General features: G+C 41.6%; 1 protein-coding gene across 5 annotated transcripts in view; it reads right to left on the bottom strand.

Annotated features, from left to right (window-relative positions):
* The window catches only part of obscna (obscurin, cytoskeletal calmodulin and titin-interacting RhoGEF a), a 37,482-nt gene that overhangs the window by 832 nt on the left and 12,636 nt on the right, over window positions 1-24,014 (bottom strand). For 2 of the 5 annotated variants that reach the window (XM_047587209.1, XM_047587208.1), the window contains exons 29-82: window positions 23,407-23,676; window positions 22,963-23,241; window positions 22,603-22,860; window positions 22,203-22,469; window positions 21,686-21,952; window positions 21,228-21,494; window positions 20,714-20,980; window positions 20,309-20,575; window positions 19,769-20,035; window positions 19,303-19,569; window positions 18,865-19,131; window positions 18,460-18,726; window positions 18,099-18,365; window positions 17,653-17,919; window positions 15,344-17,566; window positions 15,168-15,240; window positions 14,989-15,083; window positions 14,779-14,891; window positions 14,406-14,606; window positions 14,166-14,248; window positions 13,696-13,869; window positions 13,390-13,549; window positions 13,193-13,294; window positions 12,787-12,951; window positions 12,536-12,694; window positions 12,270-12,447; window positions 11,959-12,072; window positions 11,589-11,756; window positions 11,232-11,334; window positions 11,006-11,135; window positions 10,775-10,880; window positions 8,861-8,969; window positions 8,580-8,710; window positions 8,382-8,494; window positions 8,011-8,179; window positions 7,752-7,839; window positions 7,469-7,669; window positions 7,302-7,362; window positions 7,146-7,223; window positions 6,875-7,047; window positions 6,637-6,663; window positions 6,357-6,509; window positions 6,059-6,104; window positions 5,873-5,950; window positions 4,053-5,793; window positions 3,654-3,782; window positions 3,423-3,545; window positions 2,592-2,759; window positions 2,321-2,426; window positions 1,768-2,007; window positions 1,094-1,317; window positions 960-974; window positions 620-716; window positions 91-240 (exon numbers count right to left, since the gene is read on the bottom strand). In XM_047587209.1, coding sequence (XP_047443165.1) covers window positions 91-240; window positions 620-716; window positions 960-974; window positions 1,094-1,317; window positions 1,768-2,007; window positions 2,321-2,426; window positions 2,592-2,759; window positions 3,423-3,545; window positions 3,654-3,782; window positions 4,053-5,793; window positions 5,873-5,950; window positions 6,059-6,104; window positions 6,357-6,509; window positions 6,637-6,663; window positions 6,875-7,047; window positions 7,146-7,223; window positions 7,302-7,362; window positions 7,469-7,669; window positions 7,752-7,839; window positions 8,011-8,179; window positions 8,382-8,494; window positions 8,580-8,710; window positions 8,861-8,969; window positions 10,775-10,880; window positions 11,006-11,135; window positions 11,232-11,334; window positions 11,589-11,756; window positions 11,959-12,072; window positions 12,270-12,447; window positions 12,536-12,694; window positions 12,787-12,951; window positions 13,193-13,294; window positions 13,390-13,549; window positions 13,696-13,869; window positions 14,166-14,248; window positions 14,406-14,606; window positions 14,779-14,891; window positions 14,989-15,083; window positions 15,168-15,240; window positions 15,344-17,566; window positions 17,653-17,919; window positions 18,099-18,365; window positions 18,460-18,726; window positions 18,865-19,131; window positions 19,303-19,569; window positions 19,769-20,035; window positions 20,309-20,575; window positions 20,714-20,980; window positions 21,228-21,494; window positions 21,686-21,952; window positions 22,203-22,469; window positions 22,603-22,860; window positions 22,963-23,241; window positions 23,407-23,676 — 12,511 coding nt within the window. The remainder of the gene's footprint in view (window positions 1-90; window positions 241-619; window positions 717-959; window positions 975-1,093; window positions 1,318-1,767; window positions 2,008-2,320; window positions 2,427-2,591; window positions 2,760-3,422; window positions 3,546-3,653; window positions 3,783-4,052; window positions 5,794-5,872; window positions 5,951-6,058; window positions 6,105-6,356; window positions 6,510-6,636; window positions 6,664-6,874; window positions 7,048-7,145; window positions 7,224-7,301; window positions 7,363-7,468; window positions 7,670-7,751; window positions 7,840-8,010; window positions 8,180-8,381; window positions 8,495-8,579; window positions 8,711-8,860; window positions 8,970-10,774; window positions 10,881-11,005; window positions 11,136-11,231; window positions 11,335-11,588; window positions 11,757-11,958; window positions 12,073-12,269; window positions 12,448-12,535; window positions 12,695-12,786; window positions 12,952-13,192; window positions 13,295-13,389; window positions 13,550-13,695; window positions 13,870-14,165; window positions 14,249-14,405; window positions 14,607-14,778; window positions 14,892-14,988; window positions 15,084-15,167; window positions 15,241-15,343; window positions 17,567-17,652; window positions 17,920-18,098; window positions 18,366-18,459; window positions 18,727-18,864; window positions 19,132-19,302; window positions 19,570-19,768; window positions 20,036-20,308; window positions 20,576-20,713; window positions 20,981-21,227; window positions 21,495-21,685; window positions 21,953-22,202; window positions 22,470-22,602; window positions 22,861-22,962; window positions 23,242-23,406; window positions 23,677-24,014) is intronic. The other 3 variants (XM_047587211.1, XM_047587210.1, XM_047587212.1) reach the window with 3 other exon arrangements.

Below are 24,014 nucleotides of genomic sequence, written 5' to 3'. Positions count from 1 at the left end.
AACACTTCTCACAGAAATAATCATTGCACAAGAGGCATGAAATATGGTTATGTTTGACATGTTTAGTGCACTTTTAGGAAAGATTCTCACCAGGATTTGTTGTTCAGGCAGCTCTTCATGAAGTTTAAGGCTCCCTCTGACAGACCAGGGTAACACTGTCCAAACATGATTTTCCCTTTCTTGATATTTCTGTCTTGTTCCCAGCCAAGCTCTGCATGAAAAGGACTGTCGGCACTCAGCCTAGTAATGGAAAGAAGAAAAAATGGTAAAAAAAAATACAAATAGCATGCAATAATTCCCACATTTCTGTAAATGTAAATATAGTAATATATTGCCTATGGTAAATTGTAAATGATCTTGTTTTTTATATACCGTTTTTCTTTCCTATTGGTTCACAAAGCTCTTTACAGTCACAGGTGTACTTCTACTCATTTACTCGCACGAGCACACACACACTATGAGCAATAGGGGGTTTAGTGTCTTGCTCAAGGACACTTTGGCATGTGGCATTCCTTTCTACACCAAGCCGTCAACAAAAGGCTTGCTGAAATCATGAATGTAATGACAAATGATGGCAAAGTTATGACAAAAAACGCAAATATAATAATTTGATGCTTACATGATGAAAGACAAAACTCCAACAGCCCAAATGTCGGTCTCAGGTCCGACACCCTGCCCCTCCAGGATTTCCGGAGCTTTAGGAAGGACAATATAAACTGACAAAACAGACACAGGACCATTTTTGTAAGGTGTTGTCCTACAGGCAATGCCATTTTCACTCACATGCTTAATTTTCTATATTAGAAAAATTACTCAGATCTGACATGGATGGAAAAAATGATAAGAAAGTGGACTTGGGCAAAGTGGATTGTTATGGTAGCTAGGTTCGGCTGAGGTGGGTGAAGTTAGCTTGAGTTATTTCCATCCATTAATCCTTCCTCTCGTTAAAGGATGAGTACCTTTGCTGCGGCAGTCTGTTGGAAGGCCATGACAGTAAAAGCTTTAGTACATTAAACTAGTCTACAATGTGCGCACACATCAAAATCCTACATACTTCAGTTTTTCTTTTGAACTGAAATGAAAAACCCATTACCTTTGCTGTCTGAGAGGCCCTGGATGTGCTCGATGTTGAGAGGCTGTCCAGGTGTGAAGGATTGGGCCGAGCCGAAGTCAACGATCTTCAGGTGGTTACAATCGTCCACCAGCATGTTGTCGGACTTCAGGTCCAGGTGGATGATGCGGCGGCTGTGCAGATGGTCAACTGCGCTTAGAATCTGCACTAGCAGCTCTGCGACATGACTCTCTGAATACAGATCTCTGAGGACACGCAAACACGAACATGTTTGTTAAACTTAACCGAGGATATACATTAAACATACATTTTCTATATGCTGTTCAGAATGTCATACAGTAGATGATGTGCCAATTGATCGTGTCTTGATGAAATCTCTTCAGAAGTATTCTATGTTCAAATTACATTAATATTAGATGAATATACTCCTGCGCTTATGCAACACTAGCAAAGCAAAACAAGATGTGGAAATGGCCTCATTTAGCCAGTTAAACCTAATGAAAACAGCAAGTCTATTGTTTTGTTCTTTGACTAATTGGCACTTTTTATTGTGGAATGACATAGCGTTTGTATTATTTGTATTATTACTTGTAAGTTAGGTCACTTATGTAAAAATATGTACCCTGTGTATAATTGGAATTTTCACTACACTAAAGGGTGTGGGCTTGCCTAAATTTCATAATTTGTCCATTTACCTCGCAGCCAGACTGTAGAGCAGCTCCTTGCCGGGACAGAGCTCTTCTACTAACACCAGGTAGCAGGGGGTGATGAACGCGGCATGTAGCTGAACCAGGTGCGAGTGATGTAGCCTCTTCAGCAGCTGGTACTCTCGCAGCACCAACTGTCTCTGCTCGGCCTTGTAAGGGGTGATCTTGGCAGTAAACACCTGGCTCGTCTCAACATCCCTGCACAAGTTCACGACGCTGAAACGACCCCTGAGAGGCATGAAAACAGAGGATATGAGAGAGAGGCGGAGCCTGAGCAACAGGTGAATAACAGGTGAGGAAATGAACGGATGATTGGCTACGTGCAAGTGAGGTGGTTTTGAGCAGTCAGAAAACAGGGTAGATGAAAATATTTTTAAAGAACACAAAGCATTCAGTTTAATTCAGAAATATCAGTGTGTGTTAATCTAAAAATAACTGAATTCTAAAGGCAGAAATATATTGTCGTGCAAACTAAAACACCTGAGATTTTATGCCCTTGTTTGTGAAGAATTGACAAAATGGGGTCATAAAAAAATCCCACCTGTTGATCTCAGAGAGGAAGCTGTAGCTCTTGTTTACTGTTTGTTGTTTGGATCCAGTGATCTTTGACCCCAGTGACTGAGTCTGAATTAGAGGGATGTGAATCTCTGCAAAACAAAATGAAAACTGGTGGAACTGTTGATACCCTGCATGTAGTTGATGATTGTATACTGGTAAATTTCAAAGGCTGATCTGTGTGTGATCAGTGTGAAGAAATAAATGAATATGGTCACACATGCTCTACTACAAACATTCAGCCATGTTTTTCTTGCCTTCGGGATGAGTGGCCATAACAACAGGAGCTGAAGCATCACTAAAAGGTCCTGCTCCAGTCTTTGTGATACAGCCCACCCTGAACACGTAGGAAGATCCTCGGGGTAAATCCTTCACTACATAGCAGCTGTCTGTCACCTCCTCCGACAGCACTATCCACTCCCCACCTGTGGAGACACATGAGATACACTGACTGTATATTTTAATGCTCTTACAGTAGGGCCGAAAAATACATCACAGTATAGAAAATAAAATTCTATTCTATGAAAAGTTTTTGTTTATAAAAGATATTTCAATGGATGTCTTTGCCCTTCTCCCTCACCTTAATAACCTCCTCAACCACCCATTCCTGTGGTCTCCTAATGTTTCCTTGGTCATTGTTGTCTCAGAAGTACAGTGTCCCTCTGTTTATAATTCATCATTCATTTGTGCAGTAGATGACACCAGTACCACTCATGAAAGTATGTGAGCTATGACTTGGTGCTAGTTCATTTTTAAATCAAGTTAAGCAGACTAGTCTTCAAAGCCAAATGTGAAGTGACACATCCTATGAACGGAAATGATCTAAACGTATGAGGAGTTACATTGTAATTTTGGGATTGATTCGTGTGAAAAACACTGGAAAGACATCAGTGCATAAATACTTACTACTTTAATACTGCCTAAACTGTTTCAACTGTAGCAATTGAACTGTATCAATTTGAATTTACTGTGTATATAAAAAGATTAAAGTGTATATATCTATCTGACATAAACACTAAATAAAATTGCCAACATCAAAAAAATCTCCTGAAACAGTGTGTGCTGTCATATCCTCTCTGTGAACCCACCCTCTTTGCAGTACTGCACACAGTAAGTGACAACATCACTAGACTGAAGTGGCTTCCACACCAGCAGGACTTCACCTCCATCCAACTGTAGGACCTCAGCCTTGCTGGGACGGACTGCCAGATCTGGATAGTGAGAAAATGATTTCATGCAGGCAGTACTGTAGGAGAAATGCGATAGGAAAACTATACATTTTCTGCAAAAGCAACCAAAAGAATTAAGCTTCTGTCCACCTTTCCTCTTCTTGAAAGCAGGAATTTTGAAAGATGGCAAGAGTTTTGAGGCTCTTTTGTTTGGACTTTCAAGGCCACTGCGAAGCTGCCTTTCAGGTGGGATCGGGGCTGATCCTTTCACTATTGGCCCTGTTATAAAGAAAAATCAACACCAAATGCTACAAATCTGAGAATGAAAACACTGACAATAATTCAATGATTCAATGCAGAGCATGTATTGATTACTACACAGTATGTACAGTAATGTTAAAATATGAGACTGGCAAGGTATGATTGTCAACCAGGTATTTTGTTCTTTTAATGGCTAAAAATTTTATTTGACATCTTTATCACTATGGATGCTTCTTAACATAATTTCCTGTTTAATACAAGGTTAAAACATTAATTTAAACAACTTACCTTTACTCACATCCTCCTTACTGGAAGACCTGGAAAACAGTTTAGTCAGACTGGAGGCCGAAGCTCTCATTTTCTTCCTTAATGACATGGTGGGGGTATCCGGCTTCATGATCTCTCCCAGTGTGGGCCCTAACTCTGCGTTCTCCAGCTGGGAATAGGAATGGGCAGTCCAGGACTGTCTGCGGAAAATGTTCAGCAGTCCCAGCTTGGGCGACCTTCCAGGAGGTGGCCGGGCTTCGAGAGCTGGAGCAGAAGCATGCCTCTGGAGGCCATGACCCTCTTTCTTGTCTCTGGCTCTGGGGGGCCTCTCTGGAACCTGGAGAGAAGAGACACTGGGACTGGGACTCGGCATTAATGGGGTCCCTGGCTGACCCCTGCTGTTTGTAGATAAGTTGGGATTTGAGCGTGTACGATTACGTGGGGGGGCCTGAGGAAATGAGCCTCTGGGTTGTATGTCCTGGAATGAACAAGGGGAAGGGGAAATCAGAGGCTCACCCTGATCATCATATCCTTCACTCCCTTCTGGTCTGTACCTTACTGTGAGATGACCACGACTCAGCTCCTCATAGGAACCAAGTCTACTTGAAGATTCAGAGCTACCATGCTCTAAAATAAGTGACTCAGCCAGAGACCCTTGGGACCCGGTAAAGGTGTCTCTTTCTCTCTGCTCCTGATCTCTGCTCCCCGCTCTGTCTCCAGCAAGGAGTGTGGAGGGAACAGATGATCCACTAATAGTATGAGCCCCTTGTAGAGGAGCGACAGAGCCTCTTCTCTTTCGTGTTGTTTGCTGAGGGCTCTGCATGACTGGCATGTTTCTCCCTGGCACTTCATCATCTGTGAAATCTTCCTTCAGACTCTGAGAGCCTTCTTCTTCACCTGCCTTAGCACAGGTGGGTGAGCTGGGAGAGCGACGTGAATATGCATCAAGAGACCTACTCCTTCTGTGAGGAAGTACATTGACGTGGGCAAGGCCCACTCCACTGTCAAACGAGCTGGACTTCTGCATGATGGGTTGGACGGATCCCCGTCTCTGCATACGGTTGCTCTCAGGTTCATCTTCCACGTATTCAATAAGAGGCTCATTGAGACGTCCTGAGAAGCTCCTCCTGAGTGGCTTGCGGCCTCTCTCCTGCTTTTTGGCCTGGAATTTATCTCGTAATGTCATGTGCCTGGCAGACAATGGTGACAGCTGGTGAGAGGTGTTATAGAAAGTGCTTCGGATGAGGCTCCCCCGAGGGATACGACCGCCATCACTCCCTGAGCCCTCATCCCCATCAGAAAGGTAGAGGGATGGGCTGCTGTCCTTGCTGAAGCGACGCTCCCTCAGAGGTGTCTGTTGACACGACACTTCTGATGAAGTTATTGATTGCCTGCTCATACTCCGCTCTAATACACTCCTCCTTCCTACGATCTCCAAATCCTCTTCCTCCCCTAATGTCGCTTCCGATTCCTCCTCGCCATCTAGGTGGAGTTTGGCAAAGGGCTCTGGGATCTGTGCTCTCTCCATTAAAGGATCATAGTCTTCCTCTGTTTCCTCCTCCTCTTCAGTCTGGCTGCAGTGTTGGAAGAAGTCCCAAGAGTCTGCCTCATCATACTCAGACGAGGAGCCACTGCTCACAGAGCTGCTGCTGTGTTCCTGGGGCTCACGAGGCACTGTTACTGCAGTCTCTCTGAGAGGAGCATCCAGTAGCTCAGGAATGGGCCTTAAGGTGAGCACTGAACCAATGCTTGTCAGAGAACGCTGAGGAGATTGATAGGGAAACGATTCAACAATACATGAAACTTTTTTTCATTTGAGGGAGAATACAATGCAAACTCACCTGCCACTTCCTTTTTGAGATGAATGCTTTCAAACTCTTTGTGTTGATCTCTTCAGTATCTTCCCCTGCATGTTCATCCTGAAAAGGATCAAAAGGATTTGAGCTTAAGTCAACTTGTCTTTCATTGTTGATTAAAGCAAAAATGTTTGAATTAATGGAAACGCTTGTCCTTCTTTAAGGACTTACCTCAAACCATTCGTGACTCAAGCACTCAAAGGCAGAGGGTCGCTTCCTAGGAACACAAGTTAAACAAATTTACCTGGAGTGGTTTACCTGAAATCAGGTCAGTACTTGTACATTGGATGCACTAATACATCACTGGAGGTCAGCAGAAAATATGGGCAAAATAGACTTTGAAAGGTGTGTTGGTAGAACCTAGTGAATACAGATTTATGCAGCTGTCAGACTTTATACTTCATTGACTGTTTTGTCAGGGTAAATTAAACATTTTTAAGACTCAGCTACTAAAAATATGATTTCATACTCTGGATCTGGCTGAAGAGTCATGCGGAGAAAGTTCTTGGCTTCATGACTTCTGTGCATTACATCAGGGGCATCCCAGTTCAGGGTCCCCTCTCCAACTCTCAGCAAGGTTGCACGGTCAGTCTCACCCACAAAAGGGCATCGGCACATCAGACTGTTAGATAGATAGATATACAGCATAAAGCAAAGGAAACAAACAATTGAAACGAAGTGTGCCTAGATTATTTATACATTTACTATGTAAGATATTGAAGTTATTATCGAAGAACAGTGATACATACCACACATAGGCCATAACACCCACAGCCCTGACAGAAAGAGATATTAATTAAATGTTATCTCTGCACTTTCCAACTGCGCAAGCAATATTTTGTTTTTATTTAAATCTGCTTGTAACACTTGAGGTGGATGTATACATAGTATATTTTACAGCAAATACAAAGACTGGCAAAAATAGCCTTAATTTGTAAATATTATCAGGCACAAGTTTCATTTAGCCAGGTTAGCAGATTAACTCACCAAATATCAGTGGCCACAGTGACCGGTTCTTGGTGAACAATTTCTGGTGCAACAAACTCAGGTGTCCCAAACATGCTGTACTGGTGTCTGGAAGTGTCTATTTCCTGGCAGAAGCCAAAGTCGCAGATCTTGATCTCATCTCTTGGCGGATAGACCATCAGGATATTATCAGGCTAAAGACAGTACAAACAGCAATGCAGTTTAAAATCACATGAAAACTGATGCTAATACAATGTCAGTAATACAATGTTGGCAGGACTGGAAATCTCACTTTAATGTCCAGATGCAAGATGTTCATGCTGTGAATATGACCAACTCCTTCAAGAATTTGTTGGATATATGATTGAATCTGAAATGAAGAACAGCATATTTGTGGAGAATCCTGCATCATTTGTACTGATTAAATTAATAAAAACATGAGTCATACCTCTTTTTCTGTGACCAATCCTCTGAGTAATAAATGATCCATCAGTCCACGAGAACAGCAGCTGGAAACATTGTTAAAGACTTCACAGATATGTCTGTGTGTATGTGGTCAATCAAACAGTGAGGATAAACCAGTCATTCTCCTATAATATATCAAAGACAGGATACATTTCTGTGATTAGCACCAGTGTGCGTCTGGTGCAAAAGAAATCCAGCAGACAGGCCACCCTGGGGTGAGCCAGACGGGATAGCAAGTCCCTCTCCTGGAAGGCCCTGGTCCGAGTGCTGCTCCTCAGAGGCAGAAACTTGGCAGCAAATACTTCACCAGTCCGTCTATGGATTACACGCTTTACAACCCCAAATGTTCCTCTGAAACACAGAAAGATCATTTCAGTCGTGTGCAACTTCAGCAGAGGTGATGGGACTACATCTATATGAAGTCTAGGTTCACCTTCCAATTTCCTCATGAACATCATAGACAGCGAATAACTTCCTTCTCTTCCCCAGTTCCACCTCTCTCTCCTGCGACTCCAGTGGACCTGCAGATAAACCAGAGCTTATAACTAAGGCAAGTACAGGAGACCATGCACAATACAGTGATACGCATTAGATTCCTTACAAGAATGCAATTTTAAGACATACCTAGTGGTCAATATGGCTTTTTATTTAAATCTTAGCCTTGATGCAGAGCAGCATTGCTGTTGCCTCACCTTCCTCCACTGTAAGCTGAGCCTGGCATGAAGCATGACCAGAGTCATTGTGAGCGAAGCAGGTGTATATACCACTGTCCTCTCCCTCGGGGCACACAATGGTCACTGAGCAGCGGGCTCCATGTTGCATTATCTTCACGTTCTCACTGGCTCCAAGCTCCTCTCCATCCTCCAATCACAGAGGTACACAGATGTTAAATATGTATACTTATGTCCAACAGTTTTCTTATAACCTCTTAAATCATGTGATGACCTATTTCAACCACTTGTGAAACTGTGACTATCTACCTTGAGACACTGTAACTGGGCTGAGAACTACTTACTCGTCTTTTAGAAAAGGGGGTAAAGAAATCTGTTATAAATAATGGTACCTTAAACCACTGTATCTTAGGAGTAGGTCTTCCCGTGATGATTGCGGTAAATGTAGATGGCAGACCAGGCTCTACACACAGGTCCTCAGTGGGTACCTGGATGGAGGGTGGAGCTGGACAGGACATTAACACGCTAAACTTAAAACTTAACTGTAAAATGTTTAATCATATTCTTCTATGTTCAGTAGGCAAGAATACCATCTGTAATTTCCTGCATTGGCTCTGAGATGTAGATCTCCTCTTCTTCCTCTAAGTAATAAAGAGGCTGCTGTTTTGCTGGAGCCATGGATGTGGATGCATGAACATCTACTTCAGAACTGGACTCAACACTGGAATCAAGGATGAGATAAAAATAAATGCTATTTCATAGTATTTATGGTTCAGGGAAACAAAACTTTTATCTCTTAACAAAACGTATGCATAGATTCTAAGATTGATGCTTTCACTCCGTGATTATATACAGAGAAGGTGTAATTTACTGTTCAGGATGCCCCGGAGGGAAAAGCATCTTGGCAATAGAAGTGGGGCTGAAATCAGTCTGTAACCATTTATTCACAAATGCAGTAGACCAGCCATCTGAGTCAGCATCTATGAAAACCAAAACACCAGTCAGACAAAATCTCAGTGTATGCAATTTAAAAAAAGTTAAATGTATTTTAAAATATAGTAAGACACAGGAAGTGTTTAGGGAGTACATTACCTTACAGTGAGGCAGCAGTAGTAGTACAATGTATTTCTTACCTTCCAGCTTCAGGGTTCTACCCCACTAACACATCACATCAACAGGACATGGGCACATACCCACTCCTACATGGAGGTAAAGGGGACACTTGCCCAGCACATGACCATCTTGTGTTCGTAGGAGTGAAGAGTTAGCTGGGCATGCATTGGCAAGAGGAGAGACGGGAACATTGAGTGGTTATTTGTTATCATGACAATGAAGACTTACATGGAACGATCCATGTGAGGAACCTCCTGCTTTAGGACGAGTAGAAGGAAGATGGAAAACAATGGATTATGAACAATGGATGGGCAAACATGATGACAAATATCCAGAAACCAGTATGTACGTGACTGAGACTTATACTTATTAAGTATATTACGTGCTAACCTTACAATAGGATTTCATCAGCAGTAACTAAGGAGTTTATTGATATTTGATGAATTCTATGTTACTCTCTCTCATTATGTTTCTTTGCTGATAATCTGTGATGGTACTAGCAGAGCTGGACTACATTATATAGAACAGTAACAGGTCTTTTTCCATTGATATGTTAAATTATATATTCTTCTCATTATTTATTACTGCTGTCAGTTTATGTTACCTCCATGGCTGTTCTGGAGTTTGCATAATATCAAATGCGCTAGTCTGTTACAATCCATGCTGTCTGTGAAAAGATGTGAAACATGATGAAAAACACAAAAACATTTTATACAACAGTTGTATCAATGTCTTCGGAGGAGAAGATGCTGTGAAGTATAGTATGATGTCTATGTTGAATGGGAGCCACTAGATTCCACTCATTATGGCAAGTCAGAAGTAGTCATGGTAAGAAATTGTTATGGCTTTGTGCAAGGTTTGTGTCACATGACTGATATGTGACCGGAACAGCTTTTCATTACATGCAGAGTTTAAACTACCAAAGATCCCATACCAAGATCTACTACTACTTTTAACAGATGATGTGAGCGGTAAGTCAGTGTTGGTAATGTGTAAGTATTAGGTCAGAAACACTTATGTGTTTGGGTTTGATGTGGCTTTGAGCTTTGTAGCTATAGAGATACAGTGTGTTTTGACACAGTACAAACCTGTAAGCACAAGCAAACTTTAAGATGAAGCATGAAGCAAAGAATATTTAACTCAGAAGACTATATTAGAAATGACGGGCTGAGAAAATGTTTAGGATTAATTTAACCTCATGCATTCTACCATGTAATATAATTAATAGTTAGGAGACGGCACTTCTACTGTGTTTTCTCTTCTTTTGTGCCATTCAGCTACAGGCTGCACTCCATGCCATAATTGCTGGAAATCTAGCAACAACTGGTATGGTTGGTGGAATTACTTATGACATGAGAGTGTGCGAAATGGAGGAAAAACAAACGTAAGTACCGTAAAATTTCCAAGTGATATAAAGTTGGAAGAATGAATGAATGGTAGTGATTGACAGGGGAAACTGATCCAAATGTAGGCATCCATTATAAAGTAATGTCACATGATGTGATGTAAAATGGTTGAAGGGTCTGAAGTGAAACTGGACAATGGCATGTGCTTCATCCCTTCTCAAACACAGCTGTACTAGTGAAAATGTGGACCATCCACATGTAAACCCTGTCATGGGTTTCCCATCCTGTGTGGTGGATATTTACCTCAGCAGCCCTGACTCTCCTACCTTTAGGAGGTAAGTCCTGGGGTTGATCTGCCTCAATGTCAGTGGGTGGTACATATGCTGGACATAGACCTGCCTTGCACTTGACACAGCCAAGTTTATTCCACAGCTGAAAACATATGTATTTAACAATCATTATCTTAAAGGAAAGTCTCAGATATCAATACCATTTTGCAAGCTTTAGAAGTAGGAGTAGTTTGAGTAGGACGAGACTTTATAAATATGGGTTTATACCTCACACTCATACTGCCCAATATCTGCCTCTGTTGCCCCAATGACAGTCAGAGACAAGATTCCACTCCGAGCGTCATTCATGATGGAGTATTTCTGCTGGTCAGTCAACTCTTTGTCATCTTTCAACCACCTGCCAAACCCACACATTCAGGCCTTTAACAAGCACGGTGACCAAAGACAATCGTATGGCAACTGCTGCGTTTACGTAAGCTTTGTGCTTCCATACCTGATTCGCGGTAAAGGGGTAGTAAGTGTCGAGCAAGAAAACTGGATATCTTCTCCTTCTATCAGACAAGCACTCTCCAGGCGGCCCACAAACCTAGGTGGAGCTAGAGAGATGAAGAAATACATAAAACCTCAGACTAGAAATAGATCAACAGTTTGTATTACAGTAAAGAAATACAAACATTTAGTGATAGTAATAATGTCAGTTGTCATGATGATAATAAACACTAGAGGAAGTAGTAGAACTGGCATATGTAATTTAGTACTAGTCACAATAGTAAATGGAATGGCAACAGAAACAGGTAGAGGTTGTAATATATTTGTCATTACACTGTTCTGAGCTGCACCCCAAACTCACCCTGTACTATCACCTTAGCCAGAGTGCCAGCGCTGCCCATTGAGTTGGTAGCATAGCACACATACTGTCCAGAGTCCTCTGCAGTGAGGCTGTCCAGGATGAGACTGCAAGTGCCTGACCGGTCTGCTGTGATTATGTGGCGTGGGTCATCCTCCAGAGGAAGGCCATCTAAAAAGTGGACATTTTTTTAACACCAAACAACACAATCCATGCTTGCAAATGTAATGTCATTTGGAAAAAAAATCTGTGTGTCATGGCAGACAAACAACTCTGCATTTATACATGACATGATAAGCTAAAAGTGGTACAACATATAGACAATAATTTGACTGTGTATATTAATATTAATATGTAATATTTTATTACAAACCTTTGAGCCAGCTGATAACTGGCTTTGGAGATCCCAAGATCTTACAGGTCAGTTTGACTGTCTGTCCTATCTTTGTTGTACAGTCGGACAACAGCGTCTTGATCACTGGAGGACCTGTTGATAGAGACAAACACAAATCCAGAATTCTCAAAATAAAAATATTCAGTGCAACTATAGAGCTGTGAACTATGTTATTTTAATCCAAATGAGTAAAGAATTTATACTCTTAAGATTTACCTTCACTACTACACAGGGCTTATTTTTCTTCTACCAGTGTGGCAAAACTGGAATTAAGATAACGTGAGCCTTACTGTTATTAAGGTCGCTGGAACGCTGCTGTAGCTCCTTTAGGTCTTTGAGCCATGAGAGTTTAACCAAATTGGAGTGGCCTTGCAGTGTGTACCTCCGCATGGAGCCCCTGTGTTCATGCCACAAGCCCCAGGACCTTTCCTCTGCACCCACAGTCTCTTTGATTTCCACATCATTCAGCTGGATGGATTGCAAACATTGAGAATGAAGAGGTGGAAGGGTGAGATTGAGAATTGGAAAAATCAAAAGAGTACAGGAAATACCTTACCTTCATTTTGTTCTTGAAGGTGTAGGTGTCTTGGTTCGTGCTGGTGTCTTTTTTCAGCTTACACAGCACAATACATTCCTTGAAGAGAAAGATTTGTCTCTGATGCCCTCTAGAGGTCGTTTTCATTTCTGGCGTTTCCTCCCACACTGTGAAGGTTCCCTTAAGAGAAAGAGTTACGGATCATATGCACTGCATGCCATGAATGGTCTTACACAAAACTCTGTAACAACTCCACATGCCAGTTATCTTACCTGTCGCACAGGCTCACCCAGGGCAGTAAGAGGAGCTGGGTAGTTCTCGATGAGGGACACCTGGTGCAGGTTGTTAGACCTCCATGGTAGGCAGGACACGATAGAGAAGGCATCCTCCAGCAGATAGCAGCTCTGACCACCCTTAGCTTTGTTCTTGATTAACTCCTACAAAGAAAAGTTTTATTTATACCCCAGACATTTAGGTGATACAGTTTCTACAACAAACTAGAATGTGTGTAAGAACAGCATCAGCTTAAAGACTTACTGAAAGTTATTTCACTATACATTGAGAATTACAACATAAAGAAACAAGTTAAAATATTGTATTGTATTAAGTACAAAAAATATATTTTACTTATTACTACAAAAAAAAAAAAAAAAAAAAAGAAAGAAAGTTTTTGCTGACCTTTAGTAAGGCCTGATACGTTTGAATCCTCTCTACTGGTTGCTGGAGAAATGTGAGGACATCCATGACAGGAGCATCAGGTGAACCAGATTCTGTTAACTCCTGAAATGTCGCGAGCAACAAAGTAAAGAAGTAAAGAACATTCATTAGATTAGTGTAATAATGTTCCTATTCGACACCTTACTTTCTGTGAATACCTTGAAGAATTTCTGCACAGTCTTGTCAGTGATGCAGGCCTCTGCTTGTTCTTGTCCTACCATGTAGTGGAGATACGTCTCAAACGCTTCAGTATGCTTGATCAGGCATATTGCCACATCATCATCTGTGGCACACTCTCTCAGACCAGGAAGGAAAGACCTGAAAAAAACAAAAAAACAAAACATAAAGTCACATTCTCTTAAAAATGGATTGACAATTATTATTTCATCATCTGCATACAAATATGTATTATATTAATGATATAACAAAGTACACGTACAGTATACTGTGTTTGTGTGTATTACCATTCATGAAATAAGACAATGTCCTTGATGTTCCGGAAAATGATCTCTTTCTGGTTGAGGATGTTAATGGGCACATGGTGGCTAGAGTCCAGGTAATTTAGCTGGTGAGAGATGAACATCTTCATCTCTTTTACAAACTCCTCTTCTCCATCAATCAGACCTTGGATCAGCTGACTAACAACACAAAGTAATGTAATCAGACTGACTGTGATGCAGAACATTTTAAGTGTTCTCCGTTCATCACTTAAGCCAAGTTATCAAGAAAGCTCAAACAATCAAATAGTAGAAACAAATAACACCATACTGTATATGTGGTGTAGTCATAATAACGTACATACAATATGACCATCATCTGAACACATGAATACATCCAATAACAATACATTTAAATAATTGTAATGTTTTTTTAAAAACAGAATTGCTGCCTGTTCATTCAACCAGTTTTGCTCAGTAACTGCATAAAGACAAACCTCAGAGCTCTCCTGTACTCCTCTCCTGTAGATCCAATTCCATCAAGATCTTCTTGAGGTGCTCTCAATTGTGGGTATGTCTCCTGTTGAAAATGACAGGCGTTACAGTCGACAGTTGTTAAAAAAAACATTATTTCATTCCTTGATATCTCAATTAAAAGCATAACAAACTGATAGTAAATGATAAATGTTCCACTATATCATCTGTTTACTCAGTATAGGAGTTACCATACATCCTACCTTTCTTTTCTTCTCCAGATAGGCTGGACACAGCCATCCCTGCCGAGCAGGATTAGTTTTGGTGGGTTTGGTCCTCACCAGCCATCTGTCTGGATGAACCGAGTCCAGGACCTCAACAAACTGGCCCTCCTTCAGAACAATACTGTCCTTATTCCCACTGTTCGGACTGCAGTCTGCACGAGCCACGTACATTTCAAATGTCTGAGAAAAGAAAAGTGTAACTATCATCACATAATTTTATGGTTTATACTGTCCACAAAATGCAGCATTGCTTCATCAGATTATGACTTAATCAGGCCAGATTTTTACCTTGCTGTTTACAGAGAGCACAGAAACACTGTATATAGTCAAGATAGAGCAAGTAAAGAAATACCTCTCGTCTATCTTCTTCCCCTTCTGACTCTGATCCAGATACGGTACTTGCCAAAGGTGTATGGGCACGATGGTGCTTTGGAGATGCTGTCCTCATTTTACCATCAGGTGCCCCTATGAGTTAAAATTAAAGATATCTTCAGTACAACTAGAAACTTCAAAATTAACTACAGAGAGATTTCAAACTAAAATCTCCCATAACATTACCAACCTTTAACAGTCAGTAGTTTCTTAGGAGGTTTCAGAGCAGCTATTTCTTCTTTATTATCCTTTGGCGCAGCTTGGTCTGCTGCTTTTGAAACTTCCCTGTGACAGTATTCATAAATATGTTTAATATCTTTACAAAGAAGTATGATAGGCAATGACATGAGGAGAATAAAGTTCTACTACCTTGGTATGACTGGGCTGGTCTCAAGAGGTTCCATTATATCTGGAGCTGTTTCATAATCAGAGGGACTGGACACTGTTGAAAGTCGAGTTTAGATAATGAAAATCACATGTGCTGCATTACATAAACATGGCTTAGTAATAACATCTGTTTTATCTTTACACCAATGGTTACTCACTGGAGCTGGCAGCAAAGAGTGAGGAACGTCTCCTCTCTTGTAGACTTATTTGTGTCTCCTGCTCAGTCAGAGTATAGGCCTCCCACAGAGATACATTCACACTTTCTACATAATTTTCAGCATCTGTCACTGAAGCGGGCACCTGTGCTTGACCCAACGGCAAATTCTGAGCCTGTGTTTCGGTCTGGGTTTCAGGATTTGGTGGGGCCAGCTGCAAAGGAGTTATGGCTGCAAGGGGTGGGTGGACAGGCTTCTGGGTTATAGGTTGCACAGCCTGCAGAACTGTTATGTTTCCATTGTACGAGGTTATACCAAACTTATTCACCACCTCGCAGGTATAAATTCCACTGTCACTGTTAATCAGATTTTCAATAACCAGCAAGCATTTTCCACACTCTGTCTTCTCCATATGACATCGCTGGTCATTTTTAATTTGTTGGCCATTTTTCAGCCAGCGCACTGTGCTGGGTTTTCCTTCCACAATACACACTAGAGTGAGTCTACCATGAAGATCTGCAGTCTGGTTCTTAAACACTTCCTTAAAGACTGGTCGCATATCTTTGCGTGTTTTGTAGCCTTTGAAGGCAGCCTGGATCTTGACTGCAGCCTCCTGCAGTTGTGGCTCATCCTCAATGATAATGTCAGTCTCTTGTGGGGAATCCTTGGATGGCTGTGTATTCTGGAGAGAAAGTTCTTTTGTAGGCTTTTGTATGCCTTCGTGCCTAAAAGTGTCAAGCTGGACATGGCTGTGGTCAATTGGGATCTCAGTCAAAGCTTCAGAGAAAGTTTCATCTTCAGAAATATAGAGGAGAGGGATGTTTTCTTCCATCTTTGTCGTTTGTTGCTCTTCCATCCATCTCAGTGGTTCAACGACCAGTTTCATTTCTTGGTCCACTTCAGGTTCTTTTCTCATGGGTTTAACAGGCTGTTTTAAAGGCACTTTGGCTTTGTTCTTTTTCTCCACTATTTCACTGTCTGTCACCGACTGGTTCCTCTCAAACCTGGGCTTCTTTTCAACTTCTATTTCCCTCTTTATTATCTGATTTACTGACTGATCTTCACTTGTTTGGATTACATCTCTTGTTAACTGTTCCTCTTCTTGATCCGTCTCTCTTTCCCTAGAAACTTGCTTTTCCACTTCCCCCTTTGCTTTACTCTTTGTCCTCACAGGTGGCCTTGGAGGAGTGACTTCAGCTAATTTACTGACAAACTTTTCTCTTTGTTCTGCTGGCTGTTTGTCCGACTGAATTACAGATGGCTTTGGTGTCTTTTTCTCTTTCTCTGTTTCTGTGGACAATGGTTCATTCTCATGGTTTCTCTGTTTATGGTCTTCTTCAGAATTATTCATCGCAGTCTTAAACACCTGGGGAATAATCTCCTCACTTTCCTCTAGCATAAACTTGACTTGTTGCTTTATCTCTGTTACTTTTCCTTTAGATCTCACTGGTGGTTCCAAAGGCTCCTCTTTTGTCTTGTCAACTTTAGCTTCATTTTCAATAGACTGTTCCATTGTGTCTTTTCTAATCAACTTTTCTGGTGGTGTCACAGGGCCTTTTTCATCCTCACTGTTTGTCTGTATTCTACTTGGATGTTTCACCTTCTTCTCAACTTCACCTGTTTTCTCTGAAGGCTTCCTCGGCTGTTTTAAGGACAGTTCAGGTTCAAAGTCATTTTCTTTTTGTTGATTAAGTTCATACGCAGTGTCACACAAAACTCTGTGTAACTGACTTACGCCATGGTCAACTATACCTACTTCCTCCATTGTTCCTCCTGATTGTCTTGCCTGCAGGAAAGTTTCAGTTTCCAAAGGTCTAACTGTCTCTTTGACCTTCCTGTCATCCCTATCATCCTTCTCTGGTGGTCTCACAGGTGCACCACTTTTCTTCAGCATGTTGTCCTTCTCTTCAGCCCTCCCCACCTGTATTACTTTTTTTGCAACATCAAAGTCTTTCTCTAGTAATCTTGTAGGTTGGATATCTTCCTGAGCTTCAATATTATCCTTCAGTTTGGAAGGCTTTAGATCAAAAACTGTCTCTGCATCTTTTTCTGAGCTTGTAATAGATGTTCTTCTATTAGTCCTCTTTTTGGGCTCAGGAGGAGCGGCTTTGACACCTGGGAGACCAGGCCTCTCGTTCTCTGGAGCATGTGTTGATTTGGAAACTGTGCTTTTCATCCGTGGTTGTATTGTGGGAGGTTCTGCTTTTGGTGGAGATGGCTGCAGTGCTACACAGAAAAATGGAAGAAAATGAACAAGACCAAAATAATCTTGATTCTGTAACCTTGACAATAAGATGCCAAGATGCACACACCTTTTACTTGCACAGTTGCAGTGGTCTCTGCGCTTCCTGCATGGCAAGAGTAGCTGTCACTGTCCTCTGGTTGGAGCTCTTTGATGTGGAGCTGGAGGTAGCAGCCGTCCTGCTTCATCTCATACTTCCTACTGGCTCTTAGCGGCAGCTGGTTCTTCTTCCATTGCACAGCCACTCCAGGTTTGGACAGCTCACAAAACATTGAGGCTGTACCTCCGGCTTCAGCCTCTATACTTTGTAATTCTTTGCTGAAGAATGGAATGAGCTCTGTATAGGTGGGAAAGAGCACAACAAAATACAACGTGACATAAGGCACCAAATACATTTATATGGTTTGTTTTAGCTTATATGACCTGTTTGTTTCACTGACAGTAACAATTGAATATTGCAAAAATTCACACAGAGATTTAGAGATGATATGAACTAGATATAGTGAAATATTCCACCTTTCACTGTTACAGTTGCTGTTGTCTCTGCACTTCCTGCTTGACATGTGTAGTTGCCACCATCCTCAAGTTTGAGTTCCTTAATAAGCAGCTGGACCAAGCAGCCATTCTGCTTCATCTCATACTTAGTACTTGCTCTCACAAGCACACTATTCCTTTTCCACTGAACTGGCACTCTAGGCTTAGACAGCTCACAGGACAGAGAGGCTGTGCATCCTTCTTCAACTTCAACATTTTGTAAATCTTCTTTAAAGAATGGTGGGAGCTCTACGGGGCAATAATTGGAAAAAGATAATCATACAAAAGGACAATGTTGAAGACACAATTAGAATATAACGTGGCCAAATCCCACAGTACATACCTTTTACTGTCACAGTTCCACTTGTCTCTGCAGTCCCTGCTTGACATGAATAGATACCACTGTCTTCACGTTTGAAGTCCTTGATGTTGAGCTGGAGGAAGCAGCCATCCTGCTTTACTTCATACTTTCTGTTGGCTCTCAGTGGAAGTTTGTTTTTCTTCCACTGCACTGGAACTCCAGGCTTGGACAGTTCACAGTACAGGGAGGCTGTACCTCCCTCCTCAGTTTGCACATTTTGTAATTCTTTCTCAAAGAATGATGGAAGCTCTGTGAAACATTGCCAGAAAGAGAAAATGTCCCTTTCATGTCCTTTCTACAATGACATATGTTACTGACAATCCCTTTCCTGTAACTGACATCATGCTGGTGATTTATAGTCTGCCATGCTGTGTGCCAAATACAAACCTTTCACTGATACAGTTGCAGTGGTCTCTGCACTTCCTGCTTGACATGAGTAGCTTCCACTGTCCTCACATTTGAGTTCATTAATGTGGAGCTGAAAGAGACAGTCGTCCTGTTTCATCTCATACTTCCTGCTGGCTCTTAGTGGCAGCCTGTTTTTCTTCCACTGTCCTGACACCCCTGGTTTAGACAGTTCACAGTAAAGAGAAGCTGTACCTCCCTCCTCAGCTGTCACATTTACTAAGTCTTTCTTGAAGAACAAAGGGAGCTCTGGAAATGGGTAAAGAATAACAGTTGTAACATAATATTCACAATACAAGTTTGGTGGTAAAACACCATTCTAAGGTAGCTATTTTCTAAGAGGGTGTGTTTTTAATTCAGGATAGCATAATCACTATCAGATAGCAAAGCCTAGCACAAAAAAATTCTACAGCTGCACACCTTTCACTGTCACAGCGGCACCGGTCTCAGCAGTTCCTGCATGACACGAGTAACTGCCACTGTCCTCAGGTTTGACATCTTTGATGTGTAGCTGGAGGAAGCGGCCATCCACCTCCATCTCATACTTCCTATTTGCTCTCAGTGGAAGTTTGTTCTTCTTCCACTGTACTGAAAGCCCAGGTTTAGATATTTTACAGCACAATGAGGCTATTCCTCCCTCGTCAGCCTCTACACTCTGCAGTTTCTCTGTGAATAATGGCGGGAGCTCTGGCAAATGAAAAAAGGTTTAGAGAGAATCAGAATGGGATCTTGTGACAAGTCAAAAAAATAAATGCAGAAAACAGTAGATGAGTAATCTTAGCTTCACTTGGCGATCTTTTCATAAAGTTCAAATAATGTTGGATAATGGATAATGTTTTTGATTATGGTTAAAAGGTTCTTAGTGTAGATTTCCAAATTTACAAACCTTTCACAGACACAGTTGCAGTGGTCTCTGCACTTCCTGCTTGACACGAATAGCTTCCACTGTCCTCACATTTGAGATCCGTGATGTGGAGCTGAAGGAGGCAGCCGTCCTGCTTCATCTCATACTTCCTGCTGGCTCTTAGTGGCAACTTGTTTTTTCTCCACTGTCCTGACCCCCCCGGTTTAGACAGTTCACAGTAAAGAGAGACTGTACCTCCCTCCTCAACTTCCACATTTACTAAGTCCTTCTTGAAGATTAACGGGAGCTCTGGGAAATGGGCAAATAATAACTGTAAGAAGATCTGTGCATTCATAATACAAAGTGGAGTTTGATGGTGAAAGTTTACCAGAACAGATCAGACTAGAACTTTTTCAGACTACTTAAATTCTATCTGTATTCTATTGCAGTTTGTTGTTTATTGGATAACCTAATGACTATCAGATAGAGCAGTGAAATACAGGAAAAGATTGCACAACAAACACAATGCAGCTCTAATTAAAACATGTAACGAAAATGTTACAATTTTCCGGCTGCACTCACCTTTCACCGTCACAGTTGCAGTTGTCTCAGCAGCTCCTGCTTGACATGTGTAACGTCCACTGTCCTCAGGTTTGAGATCTCGGATGTGGAGCTGGAGGAAGCAGTTATCCTGCTTCATCTCATACTTCCTGTTTGCTCTCAGTGGCTGCTTGTCCTTCTTCCACTGTACTGATAGTCCAGGTTTAGATACTTCACAGCACATGGAGGCTGTACCTCCCTCTTCAGCTTCCACACCTTTTAAGTCTTGCTTGAAAAATGGTAGGAGCTCTGAGGACATGGGACAATAGGAAAAACATCTTTGGTAAAGTAGGAAAAAGTTGTGACATAATCAGAGGAGGACTTTTAGGCATACGGCATCAAAACTTTTCAGCAAAATATAAAATTGCAAAATACAAATGAACACACCTGTCACCAACACAGTTGCAGTGGTCTCTGCAGTTCCTGCATGACATGTGTAGGTGCCTCCATCCTCAGGTTTTAGGTCCTTAATATGGAGCTGGAGGTGGCATCCGTCTTGTATTATCTCATACTTTCTGCTGGCTACCAGTGGAAGCTTGTTCTTATTCCATTGTACTGACAGTCCAGGTTTTGACACCTCACAGTACAGTGAGGCTGTTCCTCCCTCCTTCACCTCCATATGGTGCAGTTCCTCTCTGAAAAACAGTGGAAGCTCTGGAAAAAAAAAGATATAGAGAGAAACACAGAGGGATCCTCTAATGTGAAATTATCAAGACAAAATGAATCATTTGTAATCAATGAATAATGTTTTCCTGTTCCACAGTAAAATACTTATTTTTAGCAGTTGAAATTTAAGATCTTGGACGTGGAGTTTTCAAATAATTATTTGAACATGGTCCTTCATGATTTATAGCTTGCAAAGAATGCCAGATTAACAATTCAGATTTAAAAATTTACAAACCTTTCACTGATACAGTTGCAGTGGTGTCTACACTTCCTACTTGACATGTGTAGCTTCCACTGTCTTCTGGACTGAGATCATTGATGTGTAGCTGGAGGAAGCAGCCATCCTGCTTCATCTCATACTTCCTGCTGGCTCTCAAAGGCAGTTTGTTCTTCTTCCACTGTACAGATACTCCAGGTTTGGACACCTCACAGTACAGAGAGCCTGTACTTCCCTCCTCAAACTTCACATTCTGCAGTTCATTTTTGAAAAATGGTGGGAGCTCTGGGAAAGGTAAGATGGTTGGAAGTATATATATTTTACTGAAATAATCTTTCTGACATTACACCTTTTTGAAGCCAGGTAGATGTTTGTGATGTTTGTTTTGAATAAATTCAGTTTATATTATTTGGACTTTCCTGTGAAAGCAGAGAGAAAACGTATGATATGAAATTTATTGCAAAAACCTTTCATACCTTTCACTGACACATTTGCAGTGGTTTCAGCACTTCCTGCTTGACATGTGTAGCTGCCACTGTCCTCTGGTTTGAGTTCTTTGATGTGGAGCTGGTGGAGACAGCCATCTTGTTTCACCTCAAACTTCCAGCTGGCTCTCAGAAGTAGTCGGTTCTTCTTCCACTGCACTGACACCCCAGGTTTAGTCAGTTCACAGTGTAGGGAGGTTGCACCTCCCTCCTCAGCCTCCACACTCCTTAATTCTTTCTTGAAGAATGGAGGGAGCTCTGCAGAAAAGGTTGAGAGAGACAAAATTAAACATCTATTTAATGTGTGAGACAAAATGATTATTTGTTATTTCTGTTGAGCTTGATAGTATGTCCAATCAAAGGGAAGTTACTGTACTTGATGCTAGTATGAGAGTGCATGCAGTTGTGAGAGAAAGTTGAACAATGGTACGCAAATCTACCTTGTCTTACAAATGCGCAATTTTTATCATACAGAAAGTTCATCAATCACACATCCAGTTTTACACACCTCTCACAGACAGAGTTGCAGTGGTCTCTGCATTCCCAGCTTGACATGAGTAGCTGCCGCTGTCTTCAAGTTTGAGTTCCTTGATGTGGAGCTGAAGGAAGCAGCCGTCCTGCCTCATCTCATACTTCCTGCTGGCTTTTAGCGGCAGTCTGTTCTTCTTCCATTGAATCGGCACTCCAAGTTTAGACAGCTCACAGTAAAGAGAGGCTGAACCTCCTTCTTCAGCTTCTACACTGTGCAACTCCTCCTGGAAGAACGGAGGGAGCTCTGGAAAAAAGGGACACAATTGGAGACTTAGTATGGATTTAGTATAATAATGAAGTATTTAATAAATTTTAATAAAATTAAGTAAAAAAAACGAGACTTGAATGTTGGAATGTGAAATATCACCCTTAATTACCTGTTACAGTAAGTTTGGCATTGCTCTGCACATCTCCTGTATCACAGGAGTATATACCAGTATCCAGGGGCTCCACATCATGGATAAGTAGTAGATTGACTTTTCCCTCCTTACGCATCTCATATTTATAACCATGTTGAATGGGAATATGGTTGCGTCTCCAGGTAACACCGGTGGTGAAGTCAGAGGTGGTGCAACTCAAAGTGGCTGTCTCTCCTTCCATGACCACAGTGTCTTTGGGTTTCTCCTCAAATAACACTACAAATGGAAAACAAATTAAGTTTAGATTGACACAGAACAAAAACCCTTAAGTGAATTATTTAAAGCTAAACACCCTGTATCCCTTATTTCTCTGCTCACCTTTGGGCTTAGGAACAACTAACAGACATGCAGAAGTTTTCTCCTCCCCAACTACAAATGCCACGGTGCCCGTCTCCTCAGGTGTGGTCATGGAGAGGACTAGCCGGTGCTGACGGCCATGGCATGTCATTTGATTCATCTCGTTCTTCTGCAAAGGGCTGGAACCAAGCCACCAGGCACCCTCGCTCACATCTGCATGGCTCAGCTCACACACAAACACAGCGTCCTCCCCTGCCGTCACTGTCACGTCTTGCAGCTCTGTAACAATCCGAACGCGCTCTGTAGAGGAAGAATGAGTTAAATACAGCTGGCTTTTTAGAGAATTAAATTTTTTATTTACAATTACTTAACTAAGAGTAGCCTGTTTCTTCCAGTTTAAGTAATGTGGTCCAATATACACTATCAGTGAATAATGGATAAAAGTCCCCTACAGTGTCCACATACCCTTCACAATCAGCTTGCCAGTGGTCTTCTTGCCTCTGGTGATACAACAGTACTCTCCACCATCTTCCAGATGCAGTTTCTTTATTTCCAGAGTGTGTGTAGGTCCTTTCTTCTTTACAATGTAACGTCCGCCTTCTTCCACCAAGGTGTTGTCCTTCCTCCAAGTGACAGGAACATTAGCACTGGAAACTTCACAAGACAGTAGCACCGATTTCCCCTCCATCACAGCTTGGTTCTCCAGTTCCTTCTCAAAGAATACTGATGCTGCCGCTGGTAACAGAAGACAATATGTTACTAAAAATGAATTTACATTACATTCAGTGAGTGCAACTTCAGCACACTCACGTGGAATGTTGTGATTATTACGTGAATACAAGATTTGCATGCAGTATGAAAGGTTGATTTTATCACCGTCCTCAACCATAAAAATTTCATCAAAGAGAAATGACAGTCCTCATCTGCAGGGTTATAGATTCAGAGCCAACAGAATAGCACACTGATTACAGCTACGCCAGATTTACAAGTTCTACCACAGAACTTGCAGGTGCACACAAAATATGTTATAAAACTATATAAAAGTGACCTGGTGTAAAATACACTTCAAATAC

Source organism: Mugil cephalus, chromosome 6 (genome assembly GCF_022458985.1).
Source record: "Mugil cephalus isolate CIBA_MC_2020 chromosome 6, CIBA_Mcephalus_1.1, whole genome shotgun sequence".
NCBI lineage: Eukaryota > Metazoa > Chordata > Actinopteri > Mugiliformes > Mugilidae > Mugil > Mugil cephalus.
Note: the sequence above shows the minus strand (reverse complement) of the source record. Positions and strands in the feature narration are given on the sequence as shown.